At 46.2% G+C, this 24,082-nt stretch overlaps 1 protein-coding gene and 3 long non-coding RNA genes across 5 annotated transcripts; 3 read left to right on the top strand and 1 right to left on the bottom strand.

The window, feature by feature from the left end:
• Positions 1-2,618: 2,618 nt before the first annotated feature.
• LOC149980596 (uncharacterized) lies at positions 2,619-8,315 on the bottom strand. 2 transcript variants are annotated; one of them, XR_016483971.1, is made up of 5 exons: positions 8,179-8,315; positions 5,909-6,433; positions 5,176-5,212; positions 4,672-5,071; positions 2,619-3,453 (listed from the first exon to the last, which is right to left on the bottom strand). It is a non-coding gene; the product is annotated as an uncharacterized LOC149980596 (long non-coding RNA). The 2 variants fall into 2 exon arrangements; XR_016483970.1 differs by lacking the exons at positions 5,909-6,433; positions 8,179-8,315 and having other exon boundaries at positions 5,176-5,424.
• LOC149980595 (uncharacterized) lies at positions 7,400-11,268 on the top strand. The gene is made up of 2 exons (XR_016483973.1): positions 7,400-7,738; positions 10,210-11,268. It is a non-coding gene; the product is annotated as an uncharacterized LOC149980595 (long non-coding RNA).
• Positions 11,269-12,528: 1,260 nt separating this feature from the next.
• Positions 12,529-19,668, top strand: LOC149980594 (uncharacterized). Its single transcript, XM_090188577.1, has 3 exons — positions 12,529-12,637; positions 13,919-16,100; positions 16,165-19,668. The coding sequence occupies exons 1-2, from the start codon at positions 12,529-12,531 to the stop codon at positions 14,602-14,604; spliced, it is 795 nt and encodes a 264-aa protein (XP_090044703.1). The 3' UTR covers positions 14,605-16,100; positions 16,165-19,668.
• A 1,496-nt stretch (positions 19,669-21,164) lies between these two features.
• LOC149980593 (uncharacterized) lies at positions 21,165-24,082 on the top strand. The gene is made up of 2 exons (XR_016483972.1): positions 21,165-21,669; positions 22,441-24,082. It is a non-coding gene; the product is annotated as an uncharacterized LOC149980593 (long non-coding RNA).

Below are 24,082 nucleotides of genomic sequence, written 5' to 3'. Positions count from 1 at the left end.
TTTCCTTTTTGTTATTCCTTAAAAAAATATTTTTTCGAAATTCGTAACACTTTAGGAGGAAATATTAGCAGACTTAGAATGTTGTTCAACAATATGAAAACAAGTAATAAAGTGAATCGTCTTTACTGCAGAAATTAGATTATAGCGTTAACAAATTTTGTTCACGGGATTAAAAGTAATGATTACTGGACAGTTGTCATGGTAACGGCCGTAATGCAACAACAAAACATGATAATGCCACTTTTAACAATGATAGTAATAACACTATTAATTAATAATAGTTTTATAATAATACATTTTATAGTTTATTAGTTACATGTGCATGGAAGCAGATGTTAATGGCAGGGTAGAGTGAAAATCTCATGGTAAAAATAATACAAAATAAATAAATAACAATCCACATAAAGTCCAGTAATTTATTAAATTAGAGGTGAAGCTATTGTTTAAATACTATAAGGACGGAGATCATGGAAATCCAATGAGAGATGTCTGATCTGCTCTGTTGGAAGATTTGTCACCGTTGCATTTCGCAGGGAGTCCGTTTTTACAGACAGGTGGGACTTTTTTTTAGGAGGAAGTACAGATTGGCTGATCAGATATCGTTTCCCTAAACCAATCTTGTGAGGATATAAGACCTACTTTGAAAGGCAAACCCAAGCCATTCGGGTGCACGTCAAAGTGCTATCCACCCTCGGGTTTTTGGTAACCGGCACTTTTCAGCCGGATGCTCGCGGATCCGCCAGCGGCATCTCACATCCCTCGATGAGACAATGTTGAGGATCTAATCATCAGCAAACGTGTAATATACCATTTCTATCATCGCACAACTGATTGAATGGGTTATTTTCCATCAATGGGTTCCCAAATACGAATGGAGCAATAGACGGCACCAAAATCACCATAAGAGCACCATCCCAAAACGAGTTCAACAAGGCTATGTAATCAGAGAAGACTTATATTCTTAATGTGAAGGTGATGATAGGTAAGTGTAACGGATGTGAAACTGATAGCTAGTTAGCGGTGGTGCGCGCTAAATAGCGATTCAATCGGTGACGTCACTTGCTCTGAGACCTTGCTCTGCAAGGGCCGCGGCTTTTGTGGACCGATGGGTAACTAACTATGCTTCGTGGGTGACTGTTGTTGATGTGTGCAGAGGGTCCCTGGTTCGCGAGGGGACGGTCTAAAATGATACTGTTTACATAATGTTATGTGTAAAAGACGCTGCTGAATGTGGTGGCCAGGTAGAAAGCACGACTTGTTCATTCTGCAGAACAGCAAAGTTTGCCTTTCCACCTACAGGAGGGAGCTGTTGAGGACGGATGGCTTATTGGTGAGTATTGACTACTAATATGAAGTGTATTTGTCATTGATAAAGAAACTTGAATTGTGCTATTTGTCCTCTCTTTGTTGCTATGTTTTTATTGTTACTCATCAAACCTCGACTGAGTGAGAACCTTTTGTTTGTATTCAATATCTGACACTACCACCTCTATTCAATATCTGACACTTGCGCCTCTATTCAATATCTGACACTTGCGTCTCTATTCAAGCTACAACCGAGATAGTAGAGCTGCGCATCGATTTGACTGGTGTCGTAACGCAGCCGTGTTCCTGCCTCTGACTGCCATCGTCCTCACTGAGCCCAGCCTAACTTCTCCAGTCCGGCAACACTACTGCTGTACCTCGGAGTAAAGCCGCTTTTTGAGCGTCAAACCAGCAGACTAATCCAGCTAACATAACCGTCACCCTGATTCCTCTGTCCCCTTTTGTTACATATCATAATATCATCGGTCGTACACAACAATATCATCGTATAGCGTAACGACCCTGGGTTTATAAGCGTGGATAGCGACTTTCTGCTTGAGCATGTTTTTGGGTCACAGTCGATAGCGCGCTGGACTTCGGGCTAGAAGGTCGAGGGTTCGAGTCCTGCTCCCTGCCTGTTTCATTACGTTATATTTTACTATCGTTATATTTCTGTGGTACAGAAATTATCTGACAGTTCCAAACTCGATCAGAAGCTTTTCTAAATGTTATTCAAGTAGTATAATTGCCATTTGCAAGTACCTATTAAAAGTAATATATTGGAATTATTATTTGGAGCTCTCTCACATAGGTCAGTAGGTCTACATAGCACACAGAGGTAGTCAGTATAACAGTCCACATGGAACAAATAAAACATTTATAAAATCCTCTATGACGTCCTTTCTTTTCTTCGTGTTCAGCTCCAGGTTGTTTCCGCTGCACGTCTTATCTGTCTAGAGGCCGTCTCGTCGTTGTTATTGACGAGACGCAGGGACGTCGCTAGGCCTATTTTAGGGGGGGGGGGGGGGGGCTTCTGCTTTGTTCTTGCGTATTGTGCAGTGGATAATTAAAATACCTGTATGCCTATGGATGTGCAGCTAGCCAATCAGTGCATGGACCAAAACACTTGGTGTGTACATATTAGTTCAGAACCTGGGTATGAACCACAGCTCTCATAGCAAGGTTGTATCAACTTCAAAACAGCCTGAAGGACACTAACGAAGCCTATGGATTGAGTAGAATATAATATAACTTTGTGCCAAGGATGCAAGTCGTATATACATGTAGTTATGACCATGCATGAGATCCCCACATTGTAGCCTGTACATTTAATAGGTTCACTGATCATGTACGCTTCCTTAGCAAATACAGGTGCAGTTTAGGTATGAATGTCTTTGAGATGGTTCTTCAGTCGTATCCAATACCAGGAGTATCAAATTCCAGTCTTTGAATGACGCCGTGTCTACATGTATGTATTGCAATTATACACTTCAACAGTGTTTACCAGTCTTGGTCCTGGGACATCAGTGGTTACACATTGTAACTAATAGACTACAAACAGGATTGAACTAGTTAAAGGCTGATTTGTATTTCATGTATACAGAAATATATATATTTTTAAACAGTACACTACACTTCCTATGCATCATGTAAATAGCCTAAAACCAGTTCATCTCAATATCTAATGCCCTTCGTCTGCATTGATCTGATAAACACAATTAGGTGTAGTATTTCATTAAATGAGACTTAAAATTGCCCAATAGTAGAGAAAGTGAAACTCTTTGAAAATTCATTATGCAAAATGTTAAAAAATACATAATACATGCATTATAAATACAAGTTCAAGCTGTACTTCAATGCACATCTATCTTGTACTTCAATGCACATCTATCTTGTGTGCATTATAAAACAGGAAGAAAGAGGTGGGGAGAGGTGTAAAAGACAAAGGGAACGAGGTAAGAACACAGGAGCAGGGAAGACAGCATATGATTAATGAATAACAGTGCTACCCTAATATTCTGCTACCCTAATTCTCTCAGTTCATCACTATTACATAGGGTCTCCTAACCAGCCTTGGGCTCCCAGTCAGCCCGAAGGTTATCTTAAGAGCGGGTGAGGTGGCATCCTCTCTCTCACATCAAAACATACCTGCAGAAAAGAGAGCCGATGGAGAGAGAGAGCATGTTTAAGCCTTGTGTTTTTCATAATCGTTCAGGAGGTGAAATGCAAAAAAAACTGACCTTGGATCATTAACTCTGGGACTACTGCATCTCTATCTGTATTTCAATGTGAAGCATCTCTTTAATAATAATTCCTGTATAATATAAACTGACCTGGGATCATTAACTCTGGGACTACTGCATCTCTTTCTGTATTTCAATGTGAAGCATCTCTTTAATAATAATTCCTGTATAATATAAACTGACCTGGGATCATTAACTCTGGGACAACTACATCTCTTTAATAATACTTCCTGTATAATATAAACTGACCTGGGATCATTAACTCTGGGACTACTACATCTCTTTAATAATAATTCCTGTATAATATAAACTGACCTGGGATCATTAACTCTGGGACTACTGCATCTCTTTAATAATAATTCCTGTATAATATAAACTGACCTGGGATCATTAACTCTGGGACTACTACATCTCTATCTGTATTTCAATGTGAAGCATCTCTTTAATAATAATTCCTGTATAATATAAACTGACCTGGGATCATTAACTCTGGGACTACTACATCTCTTTAATAATACTTCCTGTATAATATAAACTGACCTGGGATCATTAACTCTGGGACTACTACATCTCTTTAATAATACTTCCTGTATAATATAAACTGACCTGGGATCATTAACTCTGGGACTTCTACATCTCTTTAATAATACTTCCTGTATAATATAAACTGACCTGGGATCATTAACTCTGGGACTACTACATCTCTTTAATAATACTTCCTGTATAATATAAACTGACCTGGGATCATTAACTCTGGGACTACTACATCTCTTTAATAATACTTCCTGTATAATATAAACTGACCTGGGATCATTAACTCTGGGACTACTACATATCTTTAATAATACTTCCTGTATAATATAAACTGACCTGGGATCATTAACTCTGGGACTTCTACATCTCTTTAATAATACTTCCTGTATAATATAAACTGACCTGGGATCATTAACTCTGGGACTACTACATCTCTTTAATAATACTTCCTGTATAATATAAACTGACCTAGGATCATTAACTCTGGGACTACTGCATCTCTATTTCAATGTAAAGCATCTCTTTAATAATACTTCCTGTTGACCTGACCAAGTGACCTCTCACCTCTGATCATGCTGTGACCTCTCACCTCTGATCATGCTGTGCCCTCTATGAAGCCAGTTCAGATGCGGGAGGGGTTCACCGACACAGCTGATATAACCTAGATCAGGGCTGCCCAACCCTCTTCCTGGAGATCGACCCTCCCGTGGGTTCAGTCCAACCCTAATTTAACACACCCGATTCTACTAATTAGCTGCTCAACAAGACCTTAACTAGCTGAATCAGATGTGCTAAATTAGGGTTGGACTAAAAACCTACAGGACAGTAGATCTCCAGGAAGAGGGTTGGTCTAAAAACCTACAGGACAGTAGATCTCCAGGAAGAGGGTTGGACTGAAAACCTACAGGACAGTAGATCTCCAGGAAGAGGGTTGGACTGTAAACCTACAGGACAGTAGATCTCCAGGAAGAGGGTTGGGCAGCCCTGGCCTAGAGGATTGAGGGATGAAGTGAAGGAGATACTCATTGTTATTGAGGAAATAAGGTAGTTAAAAGAGACAGTGTTCAACGGGAATCTGTGTGTGTGGCCTCACCTGGTGTCCACACTAAGTGGCTGCAGAGTACTTTATGCTGAAAAACATGCAGACACACGAGGACAAACAATATAGCTTAGTTATAGAAATAATTGAGTGTCTTGCTATTCTCCATGGTTGGCCCTCTTATTGCGACTATTTGAAGGTCGGAAAGGAGCCAGTTATATACCTGAGCCTGCATATCACAATCCATCAATCAGATTGATACATGAGTGTGGGTTATAGGGTATCTAATTGTTCAATTTTTTTTCAATATGGGTGACTTAAAATAGACTGAAGGACAGCAAAGTGTGTGTGGCCTCACCTGGTGTCCACACTAAGTGGCTGCAGAGTACTTTATGCTGAAAAACATGCAGACACACGAGGACAAACAATATAGCTTAGTTATAGAAATAATTGAGTGTCTTGCTATTCTCCATGGTTGGCCCTCTTATTGCGACTATTTGAAGGTCGGAAAGGAGCCAGTTATATACCTGAGCCTGCATATCACAATCCATCAATCAGATTGATACATGAGTGTGGGTTATAGGGTATCTAATTGTTCAATTTTTTTTCAATATGGGTGACTTAAAATAGACTTGTTTTTATACAGACGTCACACCCTTACCTAAACAGCACCCTCACCTGAGAAGTAGAAATCAAAGGGAGAAAATTGGGATTTGAATGTAACTGGTGTGAAATAGCTAGCTAGTGGTGCTTGCTAGTAGCTTTCCAAATCTGTGACATCACTCACTCAGACCTTGAAGTAGTCGTTTCCCTTGCTCTGCAAGGGCCTCGGCTTTTGTCGATGTGTGCAGAGGGTCCCTGGTTCGAGCCCAGGTAGGGGCGAGGAGAGCGACGGAAGCCAAACTGTTACACATAGCTAAGTAAATGGAAGAATACTCTTATTGCAATTCTTATTGCTCTTAAAAGAGCCGTTGGTTGTGCATAGTGTAGTCTATGGTGTTGCCAGGGAACAGCAGAGGTAGATAGTGAAGATCTCACGCGCACAGATTGCCTCTTGATGCGTTGTTGGACCCCATCCTTGAAACATCCTGCAGAGCAGCAGACTCCTCTGGGACACGGCGGCGAGCTGCACATCCCCTCCTGGTCCGCGTGTCCATCCTCATGAAGTTATGCAGGACACAGGTAGCCTTCACACAACCTGAATTCCTCCAGGAGGCAGTCCCAGATGACCCTGGTCACCCAACCTTGCAGTGAGTGCCCTAAACAGTAACTGTAGGCAATCGTTTTGAAGGAATCTCCAGTTGCAAGGTATCTGTAGGAATATGGAAGATAATGTCATTATTAAGATTTGTACATCACCGGGTCACCGTGGATTACTAAAGTATAATATCCCTTATAACAAATCATGATAACATTGGATTGATAGATGCATGTGACAATAGCAGGATCATATCAAGGATAGCGTCACAAATGAATACATGAATAACACTTGAAGCTTGATGATAAGTTGATCATTTGTATCAGCTGTGTAGTGCTAAGGCATTTGAGTCCCCAGGACTGAGAACCACTGCTCTTCATTGGGACCACCTCATCTGCAGACAGACTTTCACAGCCCTCTGTATCTGAAGACAGAAAACCCTCACAAGAAACAGACTTCATTATGCTCAAATTAGACCTCACTGAATAGTATGTTACTATTATCTCGGTTCTCACTTGTAGGGACTGGAACTACACAAAAGTACCTGCACTATCCACAGTTTGGGTTGCTATCCTGTCACCCTCCTCTATGGCTGTTAGCTAGCTACCTACAAATGCATTTGACGTTTTTTCTTATAAATATCAAGGTAGCTAGCTAATATGACGTTAGGTTGCTGGTGATATTTAATTCACAATAGCTAGCTATACCGTATGTAAAGTTGGCTAGCAGCTCATTTGAGTTAGCCTGCACTGTAAACGTAGCTAGTTAGCAAACAATACATCTGTTGTTTTTTTTTACATTTTTGAATAGATTCTCCCAGCCATGTGGACGATTGGAAACAGGGCGGTTTTTTTTGTCACCAGGGCGTTTTTTTTTTTGTCACCAGGGCGTTTTAGAGCATATTACTATTTACCCTCTAATAACCACACCTCCACGCAATGTTGAATAGTTGACTGCTATATGCCGCCATATTCTCCCAGCACGACCACAAGCGAGTCACTCTTAACGGCACCCGGAAATGTATCGCCTACTCGACCAATGAGATGAGGGAGTGTGATGACAGGTAAGTCCTCCCTATCAATCATATGCTCGCAGGTAACGCTGCGTTCTCGAAATGGTAAATCTCGAGTTCAAGTTGAGGACCGGATAAAGGAATACATTCAGGAACAAGAATTGGCAACGTCACTTTTTTTTTTAAGATAACTAGTATTTAACTTTTGCTATTCTCATCTAACATGAGCTACCATAAGGGATATGAACGTGTAGTTTCCCAACAAGCCTTTCATTCTAATAGTCATACCATATTCTTGATATTCAACAGATGCACAACCTTTGGCAGGGAAAAAAACTCAGTTGAGAGAGTACCATTCTCCCTTTCAAGTTGTGGACAGAGAGATAATAAATGCCACCAGACAATAAGTAAGTAAGTATCGTGGAACCATGTATTATCGGCAGATTCAACAGCGTTTAAGAAATATATTACCGTCAACCGTGTTATCTTGTGATCAAGCCATCAATGTTTTATGATTGTTGGTCTCGTACAAATGTTAGCTAACGGGTTAGCAATTAGCATGTTTGACAATTCAGTGGAAATACTACTACTATCAGCTTTTTGATAAATACGTCCTATATTATCGGCCACCTTACTATTTTGTTCAATTACAAGATATATCCGTTTAACCTTGTATCCGAGGTGTTTACGAGATAGTTAGCAAGCCTTCCGGTAAAAAAAAAAAAGACGTCATCGCCTAATTTGCACAATTGGCCATGTTCATGTAATTGTGATTTATGCTGTAGGAGAGAGGAAGAAAGTTAATTTGTAATTCTAAATATATTTAGGGTGTTTTTTTTATACTCACTTTTTGTCTCTCCCACAATGTTATTCCTCTCTCCTAGATTACATGCCAGCATGGAACAGTGTTTCAGCGATAGCTAATGCCATGGTGGCCTCAAAAGCCTTTTACAAAAAACAACCATATATGGCAGCTTGTTTTGGGTGGAACTGTTATAAGGCTTTGCCTTTTGAGGATGTTTTTGAGTTGTCGTGTGTTTTTTGGGGGGGGGTGGGGGGGCATATACAATACAGGCAGTATGCCTGTGTATTATCTCAAATAAACGGCTTCAACTGTTAAGAGTTTTCGTTAATTAAAATCTGGTATCAGGATAAATATCACAATGAGTCACTGATTTGTATACTCTGTATTTTTTTATTTTATTAGCTAAGCAATACGTTTTTTTATTAGCTAAGCAATAAGTGGTAAATGCATTTTTTTTATATATGGGCTCTCTGTCCCACCTCGCAGGGCAAACCGAGAACTGACTTGTTCTTGACAAAGATATTATAAATATACTCTGACAGAATTAGTTCCTGCTTCCGAGCCGGCCTGTCAGAGTAGAGACTGGGCGTGGTTATCTCACACCTGGCTCCTGTTATCTAACAAAAGACTGTTTGTTCTCGCAACACTACGTTCTGAATGTGGCCCCCCCCCCAACTCATTGCACAGTTCCTGTCTTCATGTTATTCTGTATTTTTCCATCATGAGAAAGGCCCATGGCCCTGATACTGTTAACAATGTTTCAAGTCAACTATGTTGCATAACACATACATCCACACAAGCCAACAGCAGATAATATTCAATCACATATATGGTAACGGGCTATAGTGCATAACACAGAATCTCACACAACCAGCCTTTGAATTCAGAGTTTGATTCCCACTCCTTTCTGTATTTTTGAGTGTACAGTTTAGACTGAGACAAGATGAGCTAGCCAGCTAGATGTTTAGCTTGTGTCACAGAGAGGCACACACACAGTGGACAAGGTGAGTAAGTGACTGACGCTGTGTGAGTCAAATGCAGTTATTTATTTTTGTGGAGTGATTCATTTTAGATGAACATTTTACATTTACATCCTGCCCTGAATGTAAGCCAGGGCGAGATCAGTCAGCGGCGGCTTCCCGCATGCGTGATTAATTTGCAGTCTGTATGCGGAGGGGTGAACATCTCCTGCTCTGACTGCAGCTGGGAGGGACTGCTGCGCGAGGACCTGGCCACTTGTGAGTGCTTTGGGACGGGGGTGGGGCCCACGTCTGCTCGTTGAGAAGAGTAAAAACGATACGTGCTTTCATGTCAGAGTCTCCAAAAGTCTCCAATAAAACAAGAAAAAGTCTCTAGTTTTGTCGCTAGTCGCTTTTTTGAAAATGTGTCGCTAGAGGAGTCTGAATACTCGCTAAATATAGCGACAATGTCGCTAGTTGGCAACACTGCGAGCTACAACCGAGATAGTAGAGCTGCTCATTACATGGACACGTTTTATACAGCCAGGGTTGTTTTATCCAGCCAGGGTTGTTTTATCCCAGCCAGGGTTGTTTTATCCAGCCAGTGTTGTTTTATCCCAGCCAGGGTTGTTTTATCCCAGCCAGGGTTGTTTTATCCCAGCCAGGGTTGTTTTATCCAGCCAGTGTTGTTTTATCCCAGCCAGGGTTGTTTTATCCCAGCCAGGGTTGTTTTATCCCAGCCAGGGTTGTTTTATCCCAGCCAGGGTTGTTTTATCCCAGCCAGGGTTGTTTTATCCAGCCAGGGTTGTTTTATCCCAGCCAGGGTTGTTTTATCCAGCCAGGGTTGTTTTATCCCAGCCAGGGTTGTTTTATCCAACCGAGGTTATTTTATCCAGCCGAGGCCGTTTTATCCAGCCAGGGTGGTTTTATCCGTTTGTTTCTGCCTCTGACTACCATCATCCTTACAGAGCCTAGCCGATCTTCTCCACGCCGGCAACACTACAGCAGCTCCTCTGAGTTATTCCGCTTCAAACCAGCAGACTAATCCAACTAGCATGACCATGACCCTGTATCCTCTGTCTCCTTTTCTTAAATATCATAATATCGTACGTAGGAGAAGACTCAACACAAGGAGAAGACTCAACACAAGGAGAAGACTCAACACAAGAAGAAGACTCAACACAAGGAGAAGACTCAACACAAGGAGAAGACTCGACAGGTAGGTAATCAACAAGTAGAAGAATCGTCGCAAGGAGAGGACTCGTCACTAGGAGAGGATTCGACAGGTAGGTAATTGACACGAGGAGACTCGTTGCAAGGACAGGACTCGTCTTAAGCACAGGACTCGTCAGGTAGGTAATCTACACAAGGAGAAGACTAACGGAGAGAACTCGACACGAGGACTCGACTGGTAGGTAATCGACACAAGGAGAAGACTCGTCGCAGGAGAAGACTCGTCGCAAGGAGAAGACTCGTCGCAAGGAGAAGACTCGTCGCAAGGAGAAGACTCGTCGCAAGGACAGGAATCGACATAAGGAGAGGACTCGACAGGTAGGTAATCGACACAAGGAGAAGACTCTACACGAGAGGACGCGAAAGGTAGGTAATCAGCACAAGTTGAAGACACTTCACAAGGACAGGACTCGACATAAGGAGAGGACTCGACACGAGTGGACTCGACAGGTAGGTAATCGACACAAGTAGAAGACTCTTCACAAGGACAGGACTCGTCGCAAGCACAGGACTCGTTAGATAGGTAATCTACGCAAGGAGAAGACTCTTACGCAAGGAGAAGACTGTACGCAAGGAGAAGACTGTACGCAAGGAGAAGACTGTACGCAAGGAGAAGACTGTACGCAAGGAGAAGACTGTACGCAAGGAGAAGACTCTACGCAAGGAGAAGACTCTACGCAAGGAGAAGACTCTACGCAAGGAGAAGACTCTACGCAAGGAGAAGACTCTACGCAAGGAGAAGACTCTACGCAAGGAGAAGACTTGACAGGTAGGTAATCGACACAAGAAGAAGAATCGTCGCAAGGACAGGAATCGACACAAGGAGAGGACACGAGAGGACTCGAAAGGTAGGTAATCGACACAAGTAGAAGACTCTTCACAAGGACAGGACTCGACATAAGGAGAGGACTCGACAGGTAGGTAATCGACACAAGGAAAAGACCACACAAGGAGATGACTCAATGCAAGTAGAAGCCTCTTCGCAAGGACAGGACTTGACACAAGGAGAGGACTCGACCGGTAGGTAATTGACACATGGAGAAGACTCGACACGAGAGGACTCGAAAGGTAGGTAATCGACACAAGAAGACTCGTCACAAGGAGATGACTCGATGCTAGAGGACTCGAAAGGTAGGTAATTCACACAAGACTCGTCGCAAGGAGAGGACTCTACGCAAGGAGAAGACTCTAGGCAAGGAGAAGACTCTACACAAGGACAGGACTCGACAGGTAGGTAATCGACACAAGAAGACTTCACAACGACAGGACTCGACATAAGGAGAGGACTCGACGGGTAGGTAATCGACACAAGTAGAAGACTCTTCACAAGGAGAGGACTCGTCACAAGGAGGACTCGACAGGTAGGTAATTGACACATGGAGAAGACTACACAAGGAGAAGACTACACAAGGAGAAGACTCGTCGCAAGCACAGGCCTCAAAAGATAGGTAATCGACACAAGGAGAAGACTCGTCGCAAGGAGAAGACTCGTCGCAAGGAGAAGACTCGTCGCAAGGAGAAGACTCGTCGCAAGGAGAAGACTCGTCGCAAGGAGAAGACTCGTCGCAAGGAGAAGACTCGTCGCAAGGAGAAGAGACGTCGCAAGGACAGGAATCGTCGCAAGGATAAGACTCTACACAAGGAGAAGACTCGTCGCAAGCACAGGCCTCAAAAGATAGGTAATAGACACAAGGAGAAGACTCGTCGCAAGGAGAAGACTCGTCGCAAGGAGAAGACTCTTCGCAAGGAGAAGACTCATCGCATGGAGAAGACTCGTCGCAAGGAGAAGACTCGTCGCAAGGAGAAGACTCGTCGCAAGGAGAAGAGACGTCGCAAGGACAGGAATCGACACAAGGAGAAGACCTTCACAAGGACAGGACTCGTCGCAAGTACAGGACTCGTCAGATAGGTAATCTACGCAAGGAGAAGACTCTACGCAAGGAGAAGACTTGACAGGTAGGTAATCGACACAAGAAGAAGAATCGTCGGAAGGACAGGACTCGTCACAAGGAGAGGATTCGACACGAGAGGACTCGAAAGGTAGGTAATCGACACAAAAAGAAGACTCGTCACAAGGACAGGAATCGAAATAAGGAGAGGACTCGACAGGTAGGTAATCGACACAAGAAGACTCGTCACAAGGAGGACTCGACAGGTAGGTAATCGACACAAGGAAAAGACTACACAAGGAGATGACTCAATGCAAGTAGAAGACTCTTCGCAAGGACAGGACTTGACACAAGGAGAAGACTCGTCGCAAGGACAGGAATCGACACAAGAAGAGGACTCGACACGAGAGGACTCGAAAGGTAGGTAATCGACACAACTAGAAGACTTCATAAGGACAGGACTCGAAATAAGGAGAGGACTCGACAGGTAGGTAATCGACACAAGAAGACTCGTCACAAGGAGGACTCGACAGGTAGGTAATAGACACAAGGAGAAGACTCGACGCAAGGAGAAGACTCTACACAAGGACAGGACTCGACAGGTAGGTAATCGACACAAGAAGACTCTTCACAACGACAGGACTCGACATAAGGAGAGGACTCGACAGGTAGGTAATTGACACAAGTAGAAGACTCTTCACAAGGAGAGGACTCGTCACAAGGAGGACTCGACAGGTAGGTAATAGACACAAGGAGAAGACTTGACGCAAGGAGAAGACTCTACGCAAGGAGAAGACTATGCAAGGAGAAGACTTGACAGGTAGGTAATCGACACAAGAAGAAGAATCGTCGCAAGGACAGGACTCGTCACAAGGAGAGGACTCGACAGGTAGGTAATAGACACAAGGAGAAGACTCGACGCAAGGAGAAGACTCTACACAAGGACAGGACTCGACAGGTAGGTAATCGACACAAGAAGACTCTTCACAACGACAGGACTCGACATAAGGAGAGGACTCGACAGGTAGGTAATCGACACAAGTAGAAGACTCTTCACAAGGAGAGGACTCGTCACAAGGAGGACTCGACAGGTAGGTAATAGACACAAGGAGAAGACTCGACCCAAGGAGAAGACTCTACGCAAGGAGAAGACTATGCAAGGAGAAGACTTGACAGGTAGGTAATCGACACAAGAAGAAGAATCGTCGCAAGGACAGGACTCGTCACAAGGAGAGGACTCGACAGGTAGGTAATAGACACAAGGAGAAGACTCGACTCAAGGAGAAGACTACACAAGGACAGGACTCGACAGGTAGGTAATCGACACAAGAAGACTCTTCACAACGACAGGACTCGACATAAGGAGAGGACTCGACAGGTAGGTAATCGACACAAGTAGAAGACTCTTCACAAGGAGAGGACTCGTCACAAGGAGGACTCGACAGGTAGGTAATAGACACAAGGAGAAGACTCGACGCAAGGAGAAGACTCTACGCAAGGAGAAGACTATGCAAGGAGAAGACTTGACAGGTAGGTAATCGACACAAGAAGAATCGTCGCAAGGACAGGACTCGTCACAAGGAGAGGACTCGACAGGTAGGTAATAGACACAAGGAGAAGACTCGACGCAAGGAGAAGACTCTACGCAAGGAGAAGACTCGTCGAAAGCACAGGCCTCAAAAGATAGGTAATCGACACAAGGAGAAGACTCGTCGCAAGGAGAAGACTCGTCGCAAGGAGAAGACTCGTCGCAAGCAGAAGACTCGTCGCAAGGAGAAGACTCGTCGCAAGGAGAAGACTCGTCGCAAGCAGAAGACTCGTCGCAAGGAGAAGACTCGTCGCAAGGAGAAGACTCGTCGCAAGGAGAAGACTCGTCGCAAGCAGAAGACTCGTCGCAAGCAGAAGACTCGTCGCAAGCAGAAGACTCGTCGCAAGGGAAGACTCGTCGCAAGGAGAAGACTCGTCGCAAGGAGAAGACTCGTCGCAAGGAGAAGACTCGTCGCAAGGAGAAGACTCGTCGCAAGCAGAAGACTCGTCGCAAGGAGAAGACTCGTCGCAAGCAGAAGACTCGTCGCAAGCAGAAGACTCGTCGCAAGCAGAAGACTCGTCGCAAGCAGAAGACTCGTCGCAAGGAGAAGACTCGTCGCAAGGAGAAGACTCGTCGCAAGCAGAAGACTCGTCGCAAGCAGAAGACTCGTCGCAAGCAGAAGACTCGTCGCAAGGAGAAGACTCGTCGCAAGGAGAAGACTCGTCGCAAGGAGAAGACTCGTCGCAAGGAGAAGACTCGTCGCAAGGAGAAGACTCGTCGCAAGGAGAAGACTCGTCGCAAGGAGAAGACTCGTCGCAAGGAGAAGACTACGCAAGGAGAAGACTCGAAAGGTAGGTAATCAACACAAGTTGAAGACACTTCACAAGGACAGGACTCGACATAAGGAGAGGACTCGACAGGTAGGTAATCAACAAGTAGAAGAATCGTCGCAAGGACAGGAATCGACACAAGGAGAAGACTCGACACGAGTGGACTCGACAGGTAGGTAATCGACACAAGGAGAAGACTCTGCACAAGGAGATGACTTGACACGAGTGGACTCGACAGGTAGGTAATCGACACATGTAGAAGACTCTTCACAAGGACAGGACTCGTCAGATAGGTTATCTACGCAAGGAGAAGACTCTACGCAAGGAGAAGACTCTACGCAAGGAGAAGACTCTACGCAAGGAGAAGACTCTACGCAAGGAGAAGACTTGACAGGTAGGTAATCGACACAAGAAGAAGACTCTTCACAAGGACAGGACTCGACATAAGGAGAGGACTCGACAGGTAGGTAATCGACACAAGAAGAAGACTCGTCACAAGGACAGGAATCGACACAAGGAGAGGACTCGACAGGTAGGTAATCGACACAAGGAAAAGACTACACAAGGAGATGACTCAATGCAAGTAGAAGACTCTTCGCAAGGACAGGACTTGACACAAGGAGAAGACTCGTCGCAAGGACAGGACTCGTCACAAGGAGAGGATTCGACAGGTAGGTAATCGACACAAGAAGACTCTAGGCAAGGAGAAGACTCTACACAAGGACAGGACTCGACAGGTAGGTAATCGACACAAGTAGAAGACTCTTCACAAGGAGAGGACTCGTCACAAGGAGGACTCGACAGGTAGGTAATTGACACATGGAGAAGACTACGCACGGAGAAGACTACGCAAGGAGAAGACTCTACGCAAGGAGAAGACTCCGCAAGGAGAAGACTACGCAAGGAGAAGACTCTACGCAAGGAGAAGACTCTACGCAAGGAGAAGACTCTACGCAAGGAGAAGACTCAACGCAAGGAGAAGACTCTACGCAAGGAGAAGACTTGACAGGTAGGTAATCGACACAAGAAGAAGAATCGTCGCAAGGACAGGAATCGACACAAGGAGAGGACACGAGAGGACTCGAAAGGTAGGTAATCGACACAAGTAGAAGACTCTTCACAAGGACAGGACTCGACATAAGGAGAGGACTCGACAGGTAGGTAATCGACACAAGGAAAAGACTACACAAGGAGATGACTCAATGCAAGTAGAAGCCTCTTCGCAAGGACAGGACTTGACACAAGGAGAGGACTCGACCGGTAGGTAATTGACACATGGAGAAGACTCGACACGAGAGGACTCGAAAGGTAGGTAATCGACACAACTAGAAGACTCTTCACAAGGACAGGACACGACAGGTAGGTAATCGACACAAGAAGACTCGTCACAAGGAGATGACTCGATGCTAGAGGACTCGAAAGGTAGGTAATTCACACAAGACTCGTCGCAAGGAGAGGACTCTACGCAAGGAGAAGACTCTAGGCAAGGAGAAGACTCTACACAAGGACAGGACTCGACAGGTAGGTAATCGACACAAGAAGACTTCACAACGACAGGACTCGACATAAGGAGAGGACTCGACGGGTAGGTAATCGACACAAGTAGAAGACTCTTCACAAGGAGAGGACTCGTCACAAGGAGGACTCGACAGGTAGGTAATTGACACATGGAGAAGACTACACAAGGAGAAGACTCGTCGCAAGCACAGGCCTCAAAAGATAGGTAATCGACACAAGGAGAAGACTCGTCGCAAGGAGAAGACTCGTCGCAAGGAGAAGACTCTTCGCAAGGAGAAGACTCTTCGCAAGGAGAAGACTCGTCGCATGGAGAAGACTCGTCGCAAGGAGAAGACTCGTCGCAAGGAGAAGACTCGTCGCAAGGAGAAGACTCGTCGCAAGGAGAAGACGTCGCAAGGAGAAGACGTCGCAAGGAGAAGAGACGTCGCAAGGACAGGAATCGACACAAGGAGAAGACCTTCACAAGGACAGGACTCATCGCAAGTACAGGACTCGTCAGATAGGTAATCTACGCAAGGAGAAGACTCTACGCAAGGAGAAGACTTGACAGGTAGGTAATCGACACAAGAAGAAGAATCGTCGCAAGGACAGGACTCGTCACAAGGAGAGGATTCGACACGAGAGGACTCGAAAGGTAGGTAATCGACACAAAAAGAAGACTCGTCACAAGGACAGGAATCGACACAAGGAGAGGACTCGTCACAAGGACAGGAATCGACACAAGGAAAAGACTACACAAGGAGATGACTCAATGCAAGTAGAAGACTCTTCGCAAGGACAGGACTTGACACAAGGAGAAGACTCGTCGCAAGGACAGGAATCGACACAAGGAGAGGACTCGACACGAGAGGACTCGAAAGGTAGGTAATCGACACAAGAAGACTCGTCACAAGGAGGACTCGACAGGTAGGTAATAGACACAAGGAGAAGACTCGACGCAAGGAGAAGACTCTACACAAGGACAGGACTCGACAGGTAGGTAATCGACACGAAGACTCTTCACAACGACAGGACTCGACATAAGGAGAGGACTCGACAGGTAGGTAATCGACACAAGTAGAAGACTCTTCACAAGGAGAGGACTCGTCACAAGGAGGACTCGACAGGTAGGTAATAGACACAAGGAGAAGACTCGACGCAAGGAGAAGACTCTACGCAAGGAGAAGACTATGCAAGGAGAAGACTTGACAGGTAGGTAATCGACACAAGAAGAAGAATCGTCGCAAGGACAGGACTCGTCACAAGGAGAGGACTCGACAGGTAGGTAATAGACACAAGGAGAAGACTCGACGCAAGGAGAAGACTCTACACAAGGACAGGACTCGACAGGTAGGTAATCGACACAAGACTCTTCACAACGACAGGACTCGACATAAGGAGAGGACTCGACACAAGGAGGACTCGACAGGTAGGTAATAGACACAAGGAGAAGACTCGACGCAAGGAGAAGACTCTACGCAAGGAGAAGACTATGCAAGGAGAAGACTTGACAGGTAGGTAATCGACACAAGAAGAAGAATCGTCGCAAGGACAGGACTCATCACAAGGAGAGGACTCGACAGGTAGGTAATAGACACAAGGAGAAGACTCGACGCAAGGAGAAGACTCTACGCAAGGAGAAGACTCGTCGAAAGCACAGGCCTCAAAAGATAGGTAATCGACACAAGGAGAAGACTCGTCGCAAGGAGAAGACTCGTCGCAAGGAGACTCGTCGCAAGCAGAAGACTCGTCGCAAGGAGAAGACTCGTCGCAAGTAGAAGACTCGTCGCAAGTAGAAGACTCGTCGCAAGGAGAAGACTCGTCGCAAGGAGAAGACTCGTCGCAAGGAGAAGACTCGTCGCAAGCAGAAGACTATGCAAGGAGAAGACTTGACAGGTAGGTAATCGACACAAGAAGAAGAATCGTCGCAAGGACAGGACTCGTCACAAGGAGAGGACTCGACAGGTAGGTAATAGACACAAGGAGAAGACTCTACACAAGGACAGGACTCGACAGGTAGGTAATCGACACAAGAAGACTCTTCACAACGACAGGACTCGACATAAGGAGAGGACTCGACAGGTAGGTAATCGACACAAGTAGAAGACTCTTCACAAGGAGAGGACTCGTCACAAGGAGGACTCGACAGGTAGGTAATAGACACAAGGAGAAGACTCGACGCAAGGAGAAGACTCTACGCAAGGAGAAGACTATGCAAGGAGAAGACTTGACAGGTAGGTAATCGACACAAGAAGAAGAATCGTCGCAAGGACAGGACTCGTCACAAGGAGAGGACTCGACAGGTAGGTAATAGACACAAGGAGAAGACTCGTCGCAAGCAGAAGACTCGTCGCAAGGAGAAGACTCGTCGCAAGGAGAAGACTCGTCGCAAGCAGAAGACTCGTCGCAAGCAGAAGACTCGTCGCAAGCAGAAGACTCGTCGCAAGGGAAGACTCGTCGCAAGGAGAAGACTCGTCGCAAGGGAAGACTCGTCGCAAGGAGAAGACTCGTCGCAAGGAGAAGACTCGTCGCAAGGAGTAGACTCGTCGCAAGGAGAAGACTCGTCGCAAGCAGAAGACTCGTCGCAAGGAGAAGACTCGTCGCAAGCAGAAGACTCGTCGCAAGCAGAAGACTCGTCGCAAGGAGAAGACTCGTCGCAAGGAGAAGACTCGTCGCAAGGAGAAGACTCGTCGCAAGGAGAAGACTCGTCGCAAGGAGAAGACGTCGCAAGGAGAAGAGACGTCGCAAGGAGAAGACTCGTCGCAAGGACAGGAATCGACAGATAGGTAATCTACGCAAGGAGAAGACTCTACGCAAGGAGAAGACTTGACAGGTAGGTAATCGACACAAGAAGAAGAATCGTCGCAAGGACAGGACTCGTCACAAGGAGAGGATTCGACACGAGAGGACTCGAAAGGTAGGTAATCGACACAAAAAGAAGACTCGTCACAAGGACAGGAATCGACACAAGGAGAGGACTCGTCACAAGGACAGGAATCGACACAAGGAAAAGACTACACAAGGAGATGACTCAATGCAAGTAGAAGACTCTTCGCAAGGACAGGACTTGACACAAGGAGAAGACTCGTCGCAAGGACAGGAATCGACACAAGGAGAGGACTCGACACGAGAGGACTCGAAAGGTAGGTAATCGACACAACTAGAAGACTTCATAAGGACAGGACTCGAAATAAGGAGAGGACTCGACAGGTAGGTAATCGACACAAGAAGACTCGTCACAAGGAGGACTCGACAGGTAGGTAATAGACACGAGGAGAAGACTCGACGCAAGGAGAAGACTCGACGCAAGGAGAAGACTCGACGCAAGGAGAAGACTCGACGCAAGGACAGGACTCGACAGGTAGGTAATCGACACAAGAAGACTCTTCACAACGACAGGACTCGACATAAGGAGAGGACTCGACAGGTAGGTAATCGACACAAGTAGAAGACTCTTCACAAGGAGAGGACTCGTCACAAGGAGGACTCGACAGGTAGGTAATAGACACAAGGAGAAGACTCGACGCAAGGAGAAGACTCTACGCAAGGAGAAGACTATGCAAGGAGAAGACTTGACAGGTAGGTAATCGACACAAGAAGAAGAATCGTCGCAAGGACAGGACTCGTCACAAGGAGAGGACTCGACAGGTAGGTAATAGACACAAGGAGAAGACTCGACGCAAGGAGAAGACTCTACACAAGGACAGGACTCGACAGGTAGGTAATCGACACAAGAAGACTCTTCACAACGACAGGACTCGACATAAGGAGAGGACTCGACAGGTAGGTAATCGACACAAGTAGAAGACTCTTCACAAGGAGAGGACTCGTCACAAGGAGGACTCGACAGGTAGGTAATAGACACAAGGAGAAGACTCGACGCAAGGAGAAGACTCTACGCAAGGAGAAGACTATGCAAGGAGAAGACTTGACAGGTAGGTAATCGACACAAGAAGAAGAATCGTCGCAAGGACAGGACTCGTCACAAGGAGAGGACTCGACAGGTAGGTAATAGACACAAGGAGAAGACTCGACGCAAGGAGAAGACTCTACGCAAGGAGAAGACTCGTCGAAAGCACAGGCCTCAAAAGATAGGTAATCGACACAAGGAGAAGACTCGTCGCAAGGAGAAGACTCTACGCAAGGAGAAGACTCGTCGAAAGCACAGGCCTCAAAAGATAGGTAATCGACACAAGGAGAAGACTCGTCGCAAGGAGAAGACTCGTCGCAAGCAGAAGACTCGTCGCAAGGAGAAGACTCGTCGCAAGTAGAAGACTCGTCGCAAGGAGAAGACTCGTCGCAAGCAGAAGACTCGTCGCAAGGAGAAGACTCGTCGCAAGGAGAAGACTCGTCGCAAGGAGAAGACTCGTCGCAAGCAGAAGACTCGTCGCAAGCAGAAGACTCGTCGCAAGGGAAGACTCGTCGCAAGGAGAAGACTCGTCGCAAGGAGAAGACTCGTCGCAAGGAGTAGACTCGTCGCAAGGAGTAGACTCGTCGCAAGGAGAAGACTCGTCGCAAGCAGAAGACTCGTCGCAAGCAGAAGACTCGTCGCAAGCAGAAGACTCGTCGCAAGCAGAAGACTCGTCGCAAGGAGAAGACTCGTCGCAAGGAGAAGACTCGTCGCAAGCAGAAGACTCGTCGCAAGCAGAAGACTCGTCGCAAGCAGAAGACTCGTCGCAAGGAGAAGACTCGTCGCAAGGAGAAGACTCGTCGCAAGGAGAAGACTCGTCGCAAGGAGAAGACTCGTCGCAAGGAGAAGACTCGTCGCAAGGAGAAGACTCGTCGCAAGGAGAAGACTACGCAAGGAGAAGACTCGTCGCAAGGAGCAGACTCGTCGCAAGGACAGGACTCTACACGAGAGGACTCGAAAGGTAGGTAATCAACACAAGTTGAAGACACTTCACAAGGACAGGACTCGACATAAGGAGAGGACTCGACAGGTAGGTAATCAACAAGTAGAAGAATCGTCGCAAGGACAGGAATCGACACAAGGAGAAGACTCGACACGAGTGGACTCGACAGGTAGGTAATCGACACAAGGAGAAGACTCTGCACAAGGAGATGACTTGACACGAGTGGACTCGACAGGTAGGTAATCGACACATGTAGAAGACTCTTCACAAGGACAGGACTCGTCAGATAGGTTATCTACGCAAGGAGAAGACTCTACGCAAGGAGAAGACTCTACGCAAGGAGAAGACTCTACGCAAGGAGAAGACTCTACGCAAGGAGAAGACTCTACGCAAGGAGAAGACTCTACGCAAGGAGAAGACTCTACGCAAGGAGAAGACTCTACGCAAGGAGAAGACTTGACAGGTAGGTAATCGACACAAGAAGAAGACTCTTCACAAGGACAGGACTCGACATAAGGAGAGGACTCGACAGGTAGGTAATCGACACAAGAAGAAGACTCGTCACAAGGACAGGAATCGACACAAGGAGAGGACTCGACAGGTAGGTAATCGACACAAGGAAAAGACTACACAAGGAGATGACTCAATGCAAGTAGAAGACTCTTCGCAAGGACAGGACTTGACACAAGGAGAAGACTCGTCGCAAGGACAGGACTCGTCACAAGGAGAGGATTCGACAGGTAGGTAATCGACACAAGAAGACTCTAGGCAAGGAGAAGACTCTACACAAGGACAGGACTCGACAGGTAGGTAATCGACACAAGTAGAAGACTCTTCACAAGGAGAGGACTCGTCACAAGGAGGACTCGACAGGTAGGTAATTGACACATGGAGAAGACTACGCACGGAGAAGACTACGCACGGAGAAGACTCTACGCAAGGAGAAGACTCTACGCAAGGAGAAGACTCTGCGCAAGGAGAAGACTTGACAGGTAGGTAATCGACACAAGAAGAAGAATCGTCGCAAGGACAGGACTCGTCACAAGGAGAGAACTCGACAGGTAGGTAATAGACACAAGGAGAAGACTCGACGCAAGGAGAAGACTCTACGCAAGGAGAAGACTCGTCGCAAGCACAGGCCTCAAAAGATAGGTAATCGACACAAGGAGAAGACTTGTCGCAAGGAGAAGACTCTACACGGAGAGAACTCGACACGAGAGGACTCGACAGGTAGGTAATTGACACAAGGAGAAGAGTCATCGGAAGGACTCGTCACAAGGAAGACTCGACACAAGGAGAGGACTTGACAGGTAGGTAATCGACACAAGTAGAAGAATTGTCGCAAGGACAGGAAACGACACGAGAGGACTCGACAGGTAGGTAATCGACATAAGGAGAAGACTCTCCGCAAGGAGAAGACTCTACGCAAGGACAGGAATCGACACTAGGAGGGGACTCGACAGGTAGGTAATCGACACAAGGAGAAGACTCGACACGAGAGGACTCGACAGGTAGGTAATTGACACATGGAGAAGACTCGTCGCAAGGACAGGAATCGACACAAGGAGAGGACTCGACACGAGAGGACTCGAAGGTTAGGTAATCGACACAACTAGAAGACTCTTCACAAGGACAGGACTCGACATAAGGAGAGGACTTGACAGGTAGGTAATCGACACAAGAAGACTCGTCACAAGGACAGGAATCGACACAAGGAGAGGACTCGACAGGTAGGTAATCGTCACAAGAAGAAGACTCGTCACAAGGAGATGACTCGACGCGAGAGGACTCAAAAGGTAGGTAATTCACACGACTCGTCGCAAGGAGAGGACTCTCCGCAAGGAGAAGACTCTCCGCAAGGAGAAGACTCTACACAAGGACAGGACTCGACAGGTAGGTAATCGACACAAGAAGACTCTTCACAACGACAGGACTCGACACAAGGAGAGGACTCGACAGGTAGGTAATTGACACATGGAGAAGACTACGCACGGAGAAGACTACGCACGGAGAAGACTACGCACGGAGAAGACTACGCAAGGAGAAGACTTGATAGGTAGGTAATCGACACAAGAAGAATCGTCGCAAGGACAGGACTCGTCACAAGGAGAGGACTCGACAGGTAGGTAATAGACACAAGGAGAAGACTCGACGCAAGGAGAAGACTCTACGCAAGGAGAAGACTCGTCGCAAGCACAGGCCTCGAAAGATAGGTAATCGACACAAGGAGAAGACTTGTCGCAAGGAGAAGACTCTACACGGAGAGAACTCGACACGAGAGGACTCGAAAGGTAGGTAATCAACAAGTAGAAGACTCGTCGCAAGAACAGGACTCGTCACAAGGAGGACTCGACAGGTAGGTAATCGACACAAGGAGAAGACTCTACACAGTAGAGGACTTGACATGAGAGGACTCGAGAGGTAGGTAATCGACTCAAGGAGAAGACTCTTCACAAGGACAGGACTTGACACAAGGAGAAGACTTGACACAAGGAGAAGACTCGACACAAGGAGAAGACTGATCACAAGGACAGGATTCGTCGCAAGGGGAAGACTCTACAGAAGGAGAAGACTCGACACGAGAAGACTCGACAGGAGGACGTCATTGACACAAGGAGAAGACTAATCGCAAAGAGAAGACTGATCACAAGTACAGGACTCGAGTCAGGGAGAGGACTCCACAGGTAGGTAATCAACAAAAGGAGAAGACTCGTGGCAAGGAGAAGACTCTACACAAGCAGTGGACTCAAAACGAGAGAACTCTACACAAGGACAGGACTCGTCACAAGGAGAAGACTCGTCGCAAGGACAGGACTCTACACAAGTAGAGGACTCGACACGAGAGGAGTCTACACAAGGAGAGGACGCGACAGGTAGGTCATCGACACAAGGAGAAGACTCTACACAAGCAGTGGACTCAACACGAGAGGACTCGACACAAGGAGGGGACTCGACAGGTAGGTAATCAACACGAGAAGACTCGTCGCAAGGAGAAGACTCAACACAAGGAGAAGACTCATCTCTTAGATATCATTCTCACACCAAACTGACACCACACCCACTTTTTCCAACTCATTTAGAAGCCAACTATCACATATTTCAAACCAGGCCCATAATACACAGCGCCTTCTGTTTAAACCATAACAAAAACATAAAA

This window comes from Oncorhynchus mykiss, chromosome 10 (assembly GCF_057628025.1).
Source record: "Oncorhynchus mykiss isolate SJ-2025 chromosome 10, ASM5762802v1, whole genome shotgun sequence".
NCBI lineage: Eukaryota > Metazoa > Chordata > Actinopteri > Salmoniformes > Salmonidae > Oncorhynchus > Oncorhynchus mykiss.
Note: the sequence above shows the minus strand (reverse complement) of the source record. Positions and strands in the feature narration are given on the sequence as shown.

What these genes read in the sequence shown, in the direction of transcription:
- LOC149980594 (XM_090188577.1), top strand. Translation starts at nt 12,529, where the DNA reads ATGCAAGTAGAAGACTCTTCGCAAGGACAGGACTTGACACAAGGAGAA. An exon ending in GACACGAGAGGACTCGAAAG is followed by an intron (nt 12,638 to 13,918) that starts GTAGGTAATCGA and finishes AATCGACACAAG; the next exon opens with GAGAAGACTCGTCGCAAGGA.